The sequence below is a fragment of the Emys orbicularis genome, chromosome 3, assembly GCF_028017835.1.
Source record: "Emys orbicularis isolate rEmyOrb1 chromosome 3, rEmyOrb1.hap1, whole genome shotgun sequence".
In the NCBI taxonomy this organism is placed as follows: Eukaryota; Metazoa; Chordata; order Testudines; family Emydidae; genus Emys; species Emys orbicularis.
The window spans coordinates 147663828-147679052 of NC_088685.1; the positions used below are offsets into that span (position 1 = coordinate 147663828).

The 15225-nt window shown below is 45.4% G+C and overlaps 1 protein-coding gene across 1 annotated transcript in view; it reads left to right on the plus strand.

The window, feature by feature from the left end:
* Positions 1 to 3164: 3164 nt before the first annotated feature.
* CRIM1 (cysteine rich transmembrane BMP regulator 1) overlaps positions 3165 to 15225 on the plus strand; it is a 314885-nt gene continuing 302824 nt past the window's right edge. Inside the window, exon 1 of the mRNA XM_065401910.1 lies at positions 3165 to 3504. Coding sequence (XP_065257982.1) covers positions 3165 to 3504 — 340 coding nt within the window. The remainder of the gene's footprint in view (positions 3505 to 15225) is intronic.

Here is a 15225-nt window from a genome sequence, read left to right on the forward strand (position 1 = left end):
TAATTTAAATTTGTCTTGCTTTAATATCTAGACATTTGTTCATGAGATGCCTTTCTCCACTAGATTAAAGAGTCCTTTAAATACCCCATATTTTCTCACCGTGAAGGTATTTATACACTGTAATCAAGTCATCTATCAATCTCCTTTTTGATAAACTAAATCAATTGAGTTCTTTAAGTCTCTCACATTAAGGCATTTTCTCTAGCCCTTAAATAATTAGTGCTTTCCAGTCTTCTGGAATTTCCCCATTATTTCAAGATTTATTAGAAATTCACATCAGCAGACCAGAGATCTCCTCAGCCAACTTTTTTATGACTCTTGGGTGCAAGTTAACTGGGTCTGCTGATTTAACATTTGTTATCCCTCATAGATGCTCTTTAACAGCCTCCTTAATGACTAATAAATGAACATATTTTGCCATCCTCATGTGATACAAGTGCATCATCCTACTTCTTTCCTAATAAGAACAGAAATGTTTATTATTAAATACTTCTGCCTTTTCAGTATCAACTTGTTTACCTTCTCTGTCTAGCAATAGGCCTAACCCATTGTTAAAATATATTTTGTTCCTGATGTATAGGAGTGATAGGACTAGGGGTCAGTGGGGCTATCACCATCACAATGGAAATATTGTATGGAGTCTATTCCCATGCATACTTGTGCACACTGTGTGGGTGGGGGGAGGGCAGAAGTGAGAGCAGGACCTAGAGGAGCTGGAGTGGCCACTGCGGAGGGGATGAGACTGGGGAGCAGGTTGGTAGTGGTCCCAGTGGTTCCTCTCCTAGCCTGGGCTGGCTACTCCCTTCCCTGAGTCTCAGTAACTCCCTTATTCCCCATCCTATCTCTCTGCTCCCCCCCCCCCATTCACAGCAAGCTTTCCTGTCTCTCCCAGATATACTTAAAACTCTTGTTCTAATTGCCCTTAACCCTGCCAGCCATGGAGTTTTCCCTGGGGTCTTTAGTCTTGAGCTTATATTGAGATGTTAATTCCTGCTGTGAAGCTGGGTTTGTATATGGAACTGGAAAAATCATAAAGGCATACATAGACTTCTTTCTAATAACCTATATTTAGTTTTCAGAACCTTTGTCCTAGCTATAATTCCTATATCATTGGCACCAATTTGTGCAACCAAAGACTTCCTCATTTCAGCCTTGTGAGGGCTGCCACAATCACACCAGCTGAGCAAGTTACCTTATTCTCACAGGCATCGCATATTCTATCATCAGAAATGTACGAAGTTCAGTAACACTACAGCCTGTCTATTTAGCACCTTTGGAATGCCTTGATCTGGGCACACTGATCCTCCTCTTCTGCCACTACTGAAGGACTAGTTTTTTGTAATGGATAGTGTCCCTTTGTTCCTCTTTGGTCACCTCTGTCAGGGTATTGGCTTCCTCAGTTGGAAAACTGATGCAGGTAGTTCTGAGGTGGGCTTACTGTACTATATTCCTATAAGCCACATCATTATTTTTCCCCCTTCCTCAGGTTGTACCTTTGGCACTCTGCAACCTACTAGGTATACCAACCCCTACAGTCTAAAGAGCTGCTGGCCTTCTGACTAGAGGGTTTCCGGGCTTGTCAGTTAGCTGGCTACTTTCCCTACACTTTACTGAGAGCAAAGCAAACTATTTATTTATTTATTTTAATTCCCACCTCTATTACTCACTGTTCTCTGTTTCTCCACTGGGATGTAGTTCAGCTATTTAATTCAATGAGTCCCTAGCTCCCACATACTTGCTCTTCTGCTTAATTATTACATATCCCTGTGTTTCTTTTGAGGAATGCTCTTCTGTTTTCAGTCAGGGAAGGGCAGCAGTTTGACAGGGAGATTTACTGATAAGTAGGAAAGCTTAATATTTTTGCTCCAGTGGAGACCGATAACATGCCTGGGGTCTACATTTTTACACGCTACACTTTACACACAAGCTGTAAGCGCTGGGTTTCTCGTGTTGTTTGTAAGTGGAAGTGAAAAGCTCAGGGTCTTAAACTTATGGGAGCAATGGAGGCTTTTCCCTTAGGTGGGAGATGGGGAAGGAAGAAGGGGGCTTGGGAGAGCACCCAACCCTTTTGGCGAGGTGTTGTCAGCGCTGTTACGGGCAGGGCGGCGATACTTCCCAGCTCGCCAGAAGTGTATACCACGCTCATCCCTGTAAGAAGCCAGAAAAGCTTAAATCGCAGCACAGCCCCCGGCGCGCCGGGCACCTCCGCCTCAGTCCTGCGGGCAGGAGCCGCTCCCCGCTGCGTTGCTGGGAGCCCAGTAACACCCCCTCGCTCAGGGGCTCCGTGGCCCTGGGCTGAGAAGAGCCACTGAGCCAGCGGGGGGAGGGGAAGAGTCTTGTCCCGGGTCCTATACCCCAGGGAAGAGGGGGAGGCTCCCTCAGCTCCGCCGGGGCGCGGGGCGCTGCCTGTCCCGACTCCGGGCTGCTGCCTTCTCGGCCCGGGCGGGGCCCCACGGGCACGGAGCTCCGGCCCGCACGGCGACACGGATGTGCCCGCCCCTCCCCGGCCTCGCGTCGCTCCGCTCCGCCTCCGCCCGCGCGCGGAGCCCCGGGCTAGGAAAGGGCGGAGGGAGACGGTCCCCGCTGTGGGGCCCAAGCGGCTGCCGCTGCGCCTCTAGCTCCACGATCTGGGGCTGAGGAGGAGGGGGCGGAGCGGAGTCAGTTAGCCAATGAGCTGGGCGGACGGAAAGGCGGGGCGGGGCGATCGCGATCACCGCCCAATGGGGAACGGGGAGGGGTCGCGTGCAGAGCTGGGAGAGTCGCAGGCAGCCGAAGGCTGGAGTCCGGGCTCGGGCAGCGAGCGGGGTAGAGCCAACCGCCGCACTTACTCCGCCAGGACCCGCCGCAGCCTCCCAGCGCGCCCCCGCACGGAGCTGAGCGAGCGAGGAGCCGGTGGGGCAGGGGGAGCCGCGGAGCCCGCAGGGGGCAGGCGAGGCACCGACGGACGGACGCTGCCTCCCGGAGGGGAGCGGGCGGAGCCGCCGCCGCTTGGAGCAGAAGTTTGGCTGGCGCCGCAGAGAGGAAACTTTTCTCTGGGGGCCGGAGGCGGGGGCGGCGGACAGGAGCCGACACTGGGCTGGTTCGGGCCGGACTCTGGGATCCGTGACCTAGCGCGGGGGCTTCTGCGCGGCTCCGCCGGGCCGGGCCGGGCTGCGGCGGCCGGGATGTACCTGGCAGCGGTCTTGGCGGGGAGGAGGCGCCCGGGCGGCGGCGGCTGGCACCTGGGGGCGGGGTGGCTGCTCCTGGTGCTGCTGGGCGAGTCCGGGACCCGGGCGCTCGTCTGCCTCCCCTGCGACGAGTCCAAGTGCGAGGAGCCCAAGAGCTGCCCCGGCAGTATCGTGCTGGGCATCTGCGGCTGCTGTTTCATGTGCGCCCGGCAGCGCAACGAGAGCTGCGGGGGCGTCTACGGGCTGCACGGAGCCTGCGACCGCGGGCTTCGCTGTGTCATCCGCCCCCCTCTCAACGGGGACTCCATCACCGAGTACGAAGTGGGCGTCTGCGAAGGTAATAACAGCGCGGCCCCTTCCCTGCTCCTGTCAGGACTGCCCTCGCCCCGCCGCCAGGCTCGCCCTGCCCGGTGCCTCCCCGTTTCCCTCTCTGCGAAGTTTTAGCTCCTTTGCCTAGAGCCGAGGGTCGCTGCGGCCCCCTCTCGTTCGCCAGCTAAAGGGCTGGGCAAAGGGGTCCCGTCGCCTTGTGACTGGATTGTTTCCTCCTAACCCGTCCAATGCAGAGTCTGTGTAAGCTGCGGGGGTTTTAAATGCGAATTGCTTTGAATAGTAACACGTCTATCTGCTAGGTGTCAGGGCGGGCGGTGGGACGACGAGCATGTAAGGCTGGCTGGTGGGACCTTGTTCTTGATGGAGTTGGCCTGGGTTTTTCTGCTCCTCTTCTCTTCTCTCCCCCCCCCCCCCCCCTTAAATCTCCGTGCAGTTCGAAAGGGAGCAACACATGATTATTTCCCAACCCTTCCACTGATCATGGGCAGGTGCCCTCTTTTATATTTATTTGCAGCTCTGGGGAGTTGTTACTTATTCCTGCGTTTGTCTAAACATCAATTGCGATTGTTTAAATTTGAATGAGGATTTCACTAATTGTTTGGTGGGGCACCGAGACTGAGCTGTTCCCTCCTGGCAGCGTTTCGTATCAGGTAGTAGCCTAGGCTTTCTCTTTCTGTTAGCCTTGTTGCTTTCTTCGACATTAGTAATGGTTCTGCTCCTGCCAGCCATGCCGTTTCTTACGTGAGACTGTCTGCTTCTCGCAATCGGGAGAGGAAAATTAGGCCAGTAGTAATCGTGTTGTGGTAGCAACTAACTTTTTTGCCTTCACGCTGACTTTCGGACAGGATTTAACTGAATGTTGCTGCTGCTGAGAAAAACCCATGTTTTGAAACGTTGACTTAAGTTTGGTAGTTGTGAAGTAGTTTGTTATAAATTCCAAAACTGTTGCAATCTCGAATCCCTTTTCATTCGTAGATCATGTTAACTAGTATCAATTCGGTCAACTACTGATGTCCCTGCCAAATTTCTTGATAAGATTTAAAGCGCTTGAAACAACAGCCTGGCAATTTGCCCTCGTGCAATAAACAGAGATCAATAATACACGTGATGCTTATTCCGGATTCCTTCTGTGGAAGGAAATAGACTGGTCGTCTGTGGCAAACTTCTCCTTCCTGTTCCTGTCACTTAACACCCCCCACCCCCATATGATGAAATGCGTCTTTACTTTTTCCTATAAGGGAAAAATCCGTACGGCAGCAGCTCTTCTCCAACCCCGCCAAGCTCACTTTGCCTGCTTCATATGTGGTGAAGATGACTATATAGGAAATGCAGGGATATTTTCCCCTGTAGCTTACTTGCTTACCTTTACTTGGCAGGAAGGAGTCCTGGAGTCTGACATTTGTCAGGTTGCTGAGGAAGGGAAAGCTTAAAACGTAAGAGTAAAATACATCGTGGTGTTAAGAGATTAGAAATAGTTCAATGTGGAAAATGCATAATTTTATTTGGTGGGTTTTTTAAAGACAGACCGGACAACTCTGGAAAGTAAAAGGAGAGGGTGTTCTTGGCTTTGGGGCTAGAGGGCAGTAAAGAGTTCGGAAATTCCTTTTAAGGAGGAGGCACTCGTCCAAAAACTGTTTGAAAACAACACAACAAAACCCATTAAAATAAAACTGCCATCCTGACAAAAGTGACAGCCTTCTAAATATGTTCTTTGCTGGTAAACGTATCATTTTAGTATCTAATACTAGTTTTATAACTGATATTATCCACAAGTTAACTAAACCACAACATTAAAAATATGAGAGAAGTTGGTGTGTCGTGCGTATACAGAAACAAATAGTATAACATTCTTCCCTCAGGATTCGTTCAGTGGGGTTGCATGGGCATAGCTGAAGTGAAGAAAGCAGAATTGGGTTGAGTATTTTAATGAATTAATAAATAGCTCTGAACTAATTTTTCAAGAGGCTAGCTTGATTCATTCTATGTTGCATTGGTCTTTCTTTCCCACGTACATAGAAACAAATTGATTTAAAACAAATATACATATACAGAATATTATAAGTATATAGAAAGTTATCATGATTAAAATATCTTTCAGTTTGGATAATGGTCCCTCTTCTTGCATGTTCTAAGTATAAGCATAGCTTGATCTGGAGAGTGGAATAATGAAAGTCTACAGTAATTAAATGTCTTGACAAGCCAGATCTCTTTGTGTATCACAATGTGGACTTTTCATTCTTTTTGAAGTGATGCAATATGAACTTTGCATGATTTCAACTAGTAACATCCCCTATACTCTCTTAAAAATGGTATGAAGCATCCCTTGGCAAGATTATATTTCAATCAGTGCTCTGTGACTGGAAACTAGTTCCAGTTGTTCCTGTAGCAATCATCAAGGAGATAATTTAGGAACTATTATTCTCAAATGAAAGAAGCAACTGCTTAAACTTACCAAATCTAGAAGATATTACTAGGATAAATGTTGCTTTATGTAAAGTTCTACCTGTGATTGTCTTAAGCTGTGAAACTGTTTGGTATGTAACTGGCCTAGATTTTTGGTTGGGGTGGAAGAAATTTTGATGTCTTATCTCTGAACCAATAAAAGGACTTATTTTGAACTAATCAGACAGTTTAGATATATAACTTGCAGGTAGAAGTATGACAGGGTAGGTTATCTACCTTATTGCTAGCTTTTAACACTATATGTAATATTCTCTTCACAGGCTAACAGGATAAATTATTACTGTATGTCATGTCTATTGCAGTGCATGCGGTTCGTCTATAACAGATATGCTTGAATAAAAGTGAAATTGACTAGCTAAGGAAACAATGTATATAAGTACAGTGTATGTGAATAGAAACTGATATCTTTTACTTTTTTTTTTTGTGTCTGTTCCTTTCATTGCAATTTTTACACTGAAATGACCCCTACTGGTTACAACTATAAATGTAGAATTTTTTTATTTTTGTGGCTTCATAAATGGCTTAGCTGAGACAAAGCTGACATAGACCCTTTCTGACATAGAAAAACTTTTTCATGTTTTCAGGATCCTACAGTTGTCTTCAGAGACTGATGTTATTTATACCTGCTGCAATTACAGCTACTTCAGTTGATGTCATTTTCTCAAAAAAGCAAAATCAATGTGATCTGCACTTTTGGTGGGACAAAGTAGTTCTGTGGTATCTCTTCCAATGGATGAATTTATATTCAGAACTTGCCTCTAATCCTGAAGTATGCTGCTACCAGTAGCATTGGTACTTTAGAAAGTGGATTCTTCTGTATGAATTTGTGCTGAACCAATACATCATCATGGTGTGAAAATAACCTGTGCTACCTCAAGGTGCCACTTTTTTTGCTGATTTTAATTTAAAAAACAACAAAAATGGTTTGTAGTTTTCACACTTTTTAGGTTGAGGTTAATGCATGTTAGCTAATGCTATTTTTTCCTAATGAAAGCAAAACCTAGGGGAGAAATGAGAATTCTGTATTTATTTCAGAAAGGGACAGGGTATCTAAATTTAATCTTTGGACAATAATGTCTTATGGAGAGCAATTTCTTGCAGCCTCTGTAATGATAACATTAGCCTGTTTATGGCCTTTTAGCACATAAAAGGCCATAAACATATACAAGAGATTGTATATCTTGGTGTGTAGTTTTCTTATATATTAAGATATCAACATATTAATTTAAAATACTGAGAAATTACTGTTTTTTGAGAGGTTAATTGGACCCAATTCAAATATGAATTTGATCAATCCACTAATAGACTCTGCAGACTAAAAAAAGAAAAAAAGGATCACCAGTGAAAAATCTTCCTTTTGATGCCTTAAGATTAACTTGATAGCTTAGTGAGAACAATTATTGGAAACATTTTATAATATGTAAAGGAATGAGCAATTGTCTATTTTGATTAAGCTACTTGTGTATAGCAAATGAGTCTCTAATGTAATTGATGCATTAATTATGTTTTCCATTTAGTGCATTTACTTTGGGGAAACAGACTTCTCATACTCTGATTTTTGTTTAGTATTAGAAATCTATGTAGATTGTTTGTTTGAAAGTGATCTTAGGAAATTTTGGTCAACTCAAACTCAGGTATTCTGCTCAGATTATTATACCATGCTCATCACTGTAGTATCTGAATGCCTTCCATTAAATGATGTGATTAGCATCTGTCACGTGTTGTTCACTCTTCTCCCCAGTGGTAGAAATGTGTGCAATGGAGTGTCTGTTCTGGTGGAGGGGTTTACATATACACATTATGCATGTATTAGAGAAAGCCAGGTCAAAGAAAGAGTCTAATGCCAGCTACCCCAAATATATGTTTAAGCACTTAATTATCAAGTGGTTTGCTCTCCAGAGATGAACACCTGAAACTCCCACTGACTTAACTGGAAGTTGTGGGTACCCTAGACCTCTAAATATAAGGGTACTCCTTCATTTAGCTGCCTAAATATAAAACTAGGTGCCCAGACTTAAAACACCTGAGCTTTAAAATATGGCCTTTTTCTGATTTCAGAATTGTAAAGCATTTTTTTTAATTTGTAGAACTTGAAAATGTTTGACATGAAATAATTTTTCTCCATTTAGCTCCTAATGGAGGTGTATGAACACGACAAAAACTTAATAGTGGCTGGTGGGTAAGAGTTCGGGGTGTGGTGTGCGTGGCTTTTTTTTTTTTTTTTTTTAAGCATGGTTGATTCCTACTATTCCAAGTGAGAACACATGAGCAGCTTGGGGAAGCTTGAACTGTTGCCATTACTGAACTTATTAGTGGGTGTGCATATTCTGACTCCCTGTCAGCCTCTCTTCTTTCATAAGGACTACATTCACTGGCTGGATATTTGGCTAGACGTATCAAATTGTTTTGTTAACCAGAGGTGGTTAGTCCTCCATTCTGTTTAGGGACAGCTCTATGGCAGGAGTCTCTTGCTGTGAATGGAGTTTGGAGTTAGAGATGAGGGAGCTGGACTACTTTTGCTTATCAGTGGTCAGGGCATCTCTCCTTCTCTTCCCCCTCCCCTTTTGCCTTTGGCTTGTAGATACTTTTTTTTCTTACAAACTTAGAATCTTTTAAACTTTGTCTTAACTCCCACTGTTCTCCTTCCTAGAGAGAGGTTTTGATCACTTTGCAGAAGTGTCTTAAAGTAAATAGGTGGAAACTTACATGGTAGCAGCATACTAAATATATATCATATATACTCGTACATAAGCAGAATTTTTTTAGTAATAAAAGGGAAGCATCAGAGAAGGGGGTTGGCTTATGAATGGGTATGGGGGGGAGAGGTGGGACACAGCTCTTTTCCCCCCCTCCCCCAACAGAGGGGGCAAGGAGAGGCAACACAGTCAGCGGAGCCAGAAGGGAAGAGGCGGGGCCAGAGTCTCTCCTCTTCTGGCCACGCTGCTCTCCCCCCAGCTCCGAAGCAGCTGCAGAAACATCCTCCTCTGGCTTGCTCCAAGTAAGGTGGGAAGGGATGGGGAGAGGAGGAGTTATAGGGGGAGGGGTCATGGGGAGAGAGGGGTCGTGGGGAGATCCCAGGTTAGGGGTGGGGTCATGTGGGGGGTGGTCACAGGGGTTACTGACCTGACCCCCAGCTTCTCCCCCCCCACAAATTTCCCCACCAGTTGCTGTCCCGGCCCATCAGGGTAAGCCGCTGGCGGGCTGGGACATTTTGTTTACTTAGATTTACCTCCGTGCCTGCAGACGCTCGAGGTAAACAAAGCCTCTCGGCCCGCCAGCGGCTTATGCTGATGGGCCGGGAGCCAAAGTTTGCCGACCCCTGAATTATAGGGTTGGCTTATGAATGGGTCATAAAAATTTGCCATTTTTACTTATCCATCTTGGGGTGGGGTGGGGGCTCGGCTTATAAATGAACCGGTTTATGATCGAGTATATACAATAATTTATATATAATCTGTGGATTTGCAATTTCTTTCATGGTTTGTTTTCAGTGATGATAGTATTAACTTGTTGCAGTTGCTGAGGTGGACTTGAAATAACCAGTCTAGTGAAGTCTTACCATATCTTCAAGTCCTTCATAAGAATATGCCCAAGCATACCTTGCCCTTTGGTAGCCAGGGTAGTTTTGCTTAGATAATAAAGGTACTGGAGCAGAAATGACAAATGGGGAATACTTCATCTTCTCAATTTCGTGTCCATTAATCTGTATTAGTGATCTTTGAATCACATATGCTGAACGCTTTAGTCTGATGTGTTGTTCATTTTAACCTGTCAAAAGCTTTCTCTACACTCAGCTCTCTAGCTTTTTTTACTATCTGTAGCTTGCTTCAAACTTGTCTTGTAAGAAACTAGCTACATGAGGTAGTGGTCTGTTGGGGTTAGGAGATAAATCTTCACCTAGGCAACTGTGTAATACATGTATAGATACAACATGTTAGTATGTACATTAGATTATATTGGTTTTTTTTATTTTGAGGAAGACTTTGTACAAATCTGGTACATCACCATGAGGGGTGGTGTCCTGTACTTCCTACAGGATTTAATTACGTCTAGGCAGTAATTCTTAGCCTCTAGATAGTCTTCAGTCATGTTGGTCAGTTTGGCTCTTGGGGGAAACTGTAACTTGACTGAGCAGTAGGAAACCTATGATCTTTCTATAAAAGTTTCATATGAAGAAATATTGAAACTACTTAGTTTAGAAAAGACGTGACAGAAATGTATCAGACTTCTGGTGTAGCAGAGGATAAATAAGTGTACCTGATTTACCTTTCTCAAAATACAAGGATTGTACAATACAAGAATACAGTAGCAAAATTGAAATACAGCAAATCTAAAATTGATAAAGGAAATTAAATTGTGTAGATTGCTGCCACAAAGTCTAAGTGACACAACACTGAGTAAGACTGAAGAAAGGATTAAACTGTGGATGTTTTTTGTTATGTTTTGCTAGACTAAAACAGAGTTCATGTCCATTTTCTCATCTGAAATGAAGGCAGTGTTGCTTCTGGGGACAGCTTTTAGGGTTTTCTTAAGCATTATTAGTGTTACAATTTTAATGTTGAGGGAATTTTATCTAAATAGCTATAAAATGTGCATCTCTTAAAGCTTTAAAGATTCCATTACTCAGCATGTGGTGTAAGTGCTGCTTGTAGGAAGAAGAGTCAGTGGAATCATCTTCACAAATGTAAAACTTGTTTCTGTAACTTCTGGTGGGTTTCTCTTGAGCCGAGAGCTATTTTACAGCAAATGTGAATATCCCTGTTTCTCCTCCCTGTTTAATCCTTGCTTGTGGCATTGCTCTATCTTCCGGTGTCTCTTTGGGCCAAGTGCTGTATAGTTTTCAGATAAAATGGTTACAAAAGCTTCTCAGTTTTTTAGGAGCCAAAATCCCACTTTCAAATATGACTTGGCTCTGAAATTCTCTTGGGAAATGGCCATTGAAAATTTTACTCTTGATCTTATGATGTTAGGTAGCTGAGTTCAGGGCATACTCAAAAATGTGCACCCAGATTAGATTAGGTCCCTATTTTTTATTTTTTTTTATTTTTTTATTTTTTAAACAGTACTCTGCCCATCTGTAGGAATTAGGATTTCAGTACTTTCTTTTGGAGACAAGTCCCTCTAATTACCCATATGTCAGGAAACTTTTTTTTGCTGATATTTAGCCAAAACTTTCTTGCTAAATCTTCTTACTCCTGCCTCATTTGTCTAAAAAATCTCCATTAGTAAGAATCTGTGCAAATAACTCCAGACTAAGCAACTAGCCAAATTTGTTTAGTTATCTCTGTGTTTCACCACATTCAGTAACATTTGTTCTTCTTTAAATCCTCTTCAGCTTGTCCAATGTGGTTGCATTGTTAATTTCTTGGTGTGTGACACTTTGCTTCTGTAGCTGAAATAGCATTTAATTTGCATGGCGCCATATGAAGTTGATATATCTAGCTCATTACTGTAGTCCAAAGACCTCTTACCTAGTTGTACAGCACTGTTAATTTTAACTTTAGGTTGGGTATTCTGTTCTTACCTCCCACCAGCACTATCTTTTTTACTTTTTTTTTTTAGGTTCTTAACTCAGATTTGGACTGAAGGCTTTCATTCTTGGTCTCTACCTGAAGCTAAAGACCTTAAGTTTTTGAACAAAATCAGTTAAAACACTTCTTTGGTTGACTTTTTAAAGTTTTTGTACTTTGTATATTTTCAAACTATTCTCTTTACACAGGGTCAAATGGGGAAAAGACCACGACTCAATCTCCTAAATTCTGTCCCTTCAGGTGCCATGGAACACTACTCACACTAGCTTGTGAAAATTGTGTGACTAGCCCTCTTCTTTCTTGGGTATGTTGATCAGCTATGAAATAACTAATTTCAACACTTAATGCTAGTCTACTCTACAAAGCGCCCTAATGGAGATGCAGGTTATACTGGCAAAAGGAGTTATTTTGCTAGTGTAGTTAACCCATCTCCCCGAATGACACAAGCTATATCAGCAGGAGCAATCTTTTGGCCATATAAGCTGTCTGTGCACACTTTTTCACTCCTAATTGACACTATGCCAAGGAGGTAATGTATAGTATAAACCTGGCTTTAAGGCTTGTATAAACAGGAAAGTTTTATACTGGTATAAACTAAGGCTTTGTCTTCACTACCCGCCGATCCGGCGGGTAGCAATCGGTTTATCGGGGATCGACTTACCGCGTCTGGTGAAGACGCGGTAAAATCGATCCCTGATCGCTCTGCAGTCGACTCCGGAAATCCACCTCGGCAGGAGGCGGCAGCGGAGTCGGCGGCAGCGCGGCAGCGGTCGACTTTCCCGCGTCCTCACCGCTAGGTAAGCCGACCTAAAATACGCAACTTCAGCTACGGTATTCACGTAGCTGAAGTTGCGTATCTTAGGTCGGACCCCCGCTGTAGTGTAGACCTAGCCTAAGGAGTGAATTTAATCCAGTATAATTATACTGGTATAGCTCACTGAGGCCTGGTCTACACTACAAGTTTAGGTCGACTTAAGCAGCGTTAAATCAAATTAAGCCTGGACACGTCCACACGACGAAGCCCTGTTTTTTTTTTTGACTTAAAGGGCCCTTTAAACCGGTTTCTTTACTCCGCCTCCGACGAGGGGATTAGCGATAAAATCGGCCTTAGGGGGTCGGAATTGGGTTAGTGGGGACGGAATTCGATGTTATTGGCCTCCGGGAGCTATCCCACAGTGCTTCATTGTGACCGCTCTGGACAGCACTCTCAACTCAGATGCACTGGCCAGGTAGACAGGAAAAGCCCCGCGAACTTTTGAATTTCATTTCCTGTTTGCCCAGCATGGAGAGCACAGGTGACCACGCAGAGCTCATCAGCACAGGTAACCATGATGGAGTCCCAGGATCGCAAAAGAGCTCCAGCATGGACCGAACGGGAGGTACGGGATCTGCTCGCCATATGGGGAGATGAATCAGTGCTAGCTGAACTCCGTAGCAGTAAACGAAATGGCAAAATATTAGAAAAAGTCTCAAAGGCCATGAAGGACAGAGGCCATAACAGGGACGCACAGCAGTGCCGCGTGAAAATTAAGGAGCTAAGGCAAGCCTACCACAAAGCCAGAGAGGCAAACGGAAGGTCTGGGGCAGAGCCGCAAACATGCCGCTTCTACGCGGAGCTGCATGCCATTCTAGGGGGTGCAGCCACCACTACCCCAACCGTGTGCTTTGACTCCGTCAATGGAGAAACACGCAACGGGGAAGCGGGTTCGGGGTACGAGGAAGATGATGATGATGATGAAGACAATGAAGATAGCTCACAGCAAGGAAGCGGAGAAACGGGTTTCCCCAACAGCCAGGATATGTTTGTCACCCTGGACCTGGAACCAGTAACCCCCGAACTCACCCAAGGCGTGCTCCCAGACCCTGAGGGCACACAGACCTCTGGTGAGTGTACCTTTGTAAATATTACACATGGTTTAAAAGCAAGTGTGTTTAATGATTAATGATTAATTTGCCCTGGCAATCGCGGCCAGTACAGCTACTGGAAAATTCTGTTAACGTGCATGGGGATGGAGCGGAAATCCTCCAGGGACATCTCCAGAAAGCTCTCCTTCATGTACTCCCAAAGCCTTTGCAAAAGGTTTCTGGGGAGGGCTGCCTTATCCCGTCCGCCATGGTAGGACACTTTACCACGCCAGGCCAGTAGCACGTAGTCTGGAATCATTGCATAACAAAGCATGGCAGCGTATGGTCCCGGTGTTTGCTGGCATGCAGACGACATCCATTCCTTATCTCTCTTTGTTATCCCCAGGAGAGTGATGTCATTCACGGTCACCTGGTTGAAATGGGGTGATTTTATTAAGGGGACATTCAGAGGTGCCCGTTCCTGCTCAGCTGAACGGAAATGTTCCCCGCTGTTAGCCACGCTGTAGGGGGGAGGGGTGAAGGGATCATCCCAGAGAATTGGGTGTGTGTGTGTGGGGGGGGGGTAGTTGGGTTTGTGCTGCATGTTAACCCGGAAACCGAAGCCCCTCCTTTTACATTGCAAACCCATTTTAAATGGCCAACCCAACGGGTGCTTGGTATGGGAAATGAGGGTGCTACTGTTTGAAACCATTCCCACATGTTAAGAAGGTTAAAAAAGCCAAAAGACTGTGGCTTACCATGGCTGCCTGCAAGCTGAAATCTGTTGCCTGGCACTGCGTGAGTGATCTCTCACACCAAACCTGCAGGCCCTCAATATAAGAGGAAAAATGCGTCCTTGGAACTAAAGCACATGTGCTGTGTAATGTGAACAGCAAAATTTAACGTGAAAGAGTGTACCCATTGTTCTCTAAAATGTGTCTTTTTTTAACCACCTTTCCCTTCTCCTCCACCAGCTGCAAATGTTTCTCCTTTGCAGAGGCTAGCGAAGATTAGAAGGAGAAAACGGCGGACTCGGGATGATATGTTCTCGGAGCTCCAGATGTCCTCCCACGCTGACAGAGCACAGCAGAATGCGTGGAGGCAGTCAATGTCAGACTACAGAAAAGCACAATATGAACGAGAGGAGAGGTGGCAGGCTGAATCGCGGGATGAACAGAGCAAGTGGCAGGCTGAAGATGATAGGTGGCATCAGCTTGCAGACGGAAGGCAAGAGTCGATGCTCCGGCTGCTGGAGCGTCAAACTGATATGCTCCGGCTGCTGGAGCGTCAAACTGATATGCTCCGGCTGCTGGAGCGTCAAACTGATATGCTCCGGCTGCTGGAGCGTCAAACTGATATGCTCCGGCTGCTGGAGCGTCAAACTGATATGCTCCGGCTGCTGGAGCGTCAAACTGATATGCTCCGGCTGCTGGAGCGTCAAACTGATATGCTCCGGCTGCTGGAGCGTCAAACTGATATGCTCCGGCTGCTGGAGCGTCAAACTGATATGCTCCGGCTGCTGGAGCGTCAAACTGATATGCTCCGGCTGCTGGAGCGTCAAACTGATATGCTCCGGCATATGGTTGAGCTGCAGGAAAGGCAGCAGGAGCAGAGACCGCCGCTACAGCCCCTGTGTAACCAACAGGCCTCCTCCCCAAGTCCCATTGCCTCCTCACCCAGACGCCCAAGAATACGGTGGGGGGGGGGCTCCGGCCTCCCAGTCACTCCACCCAAGATGATTGATTGCCCGAGTTTTAAAGTTTTAAACTGCAGTGTGTCCTGCAGTGTGTCCATTTCCTTCCCTCTTCCCCACCCATCCCAGGCTACCTTGGCAATTATCCCCCTAGTTGTGTGATGAATTAATAAAGAATGCATGAATGTGAAGTAAC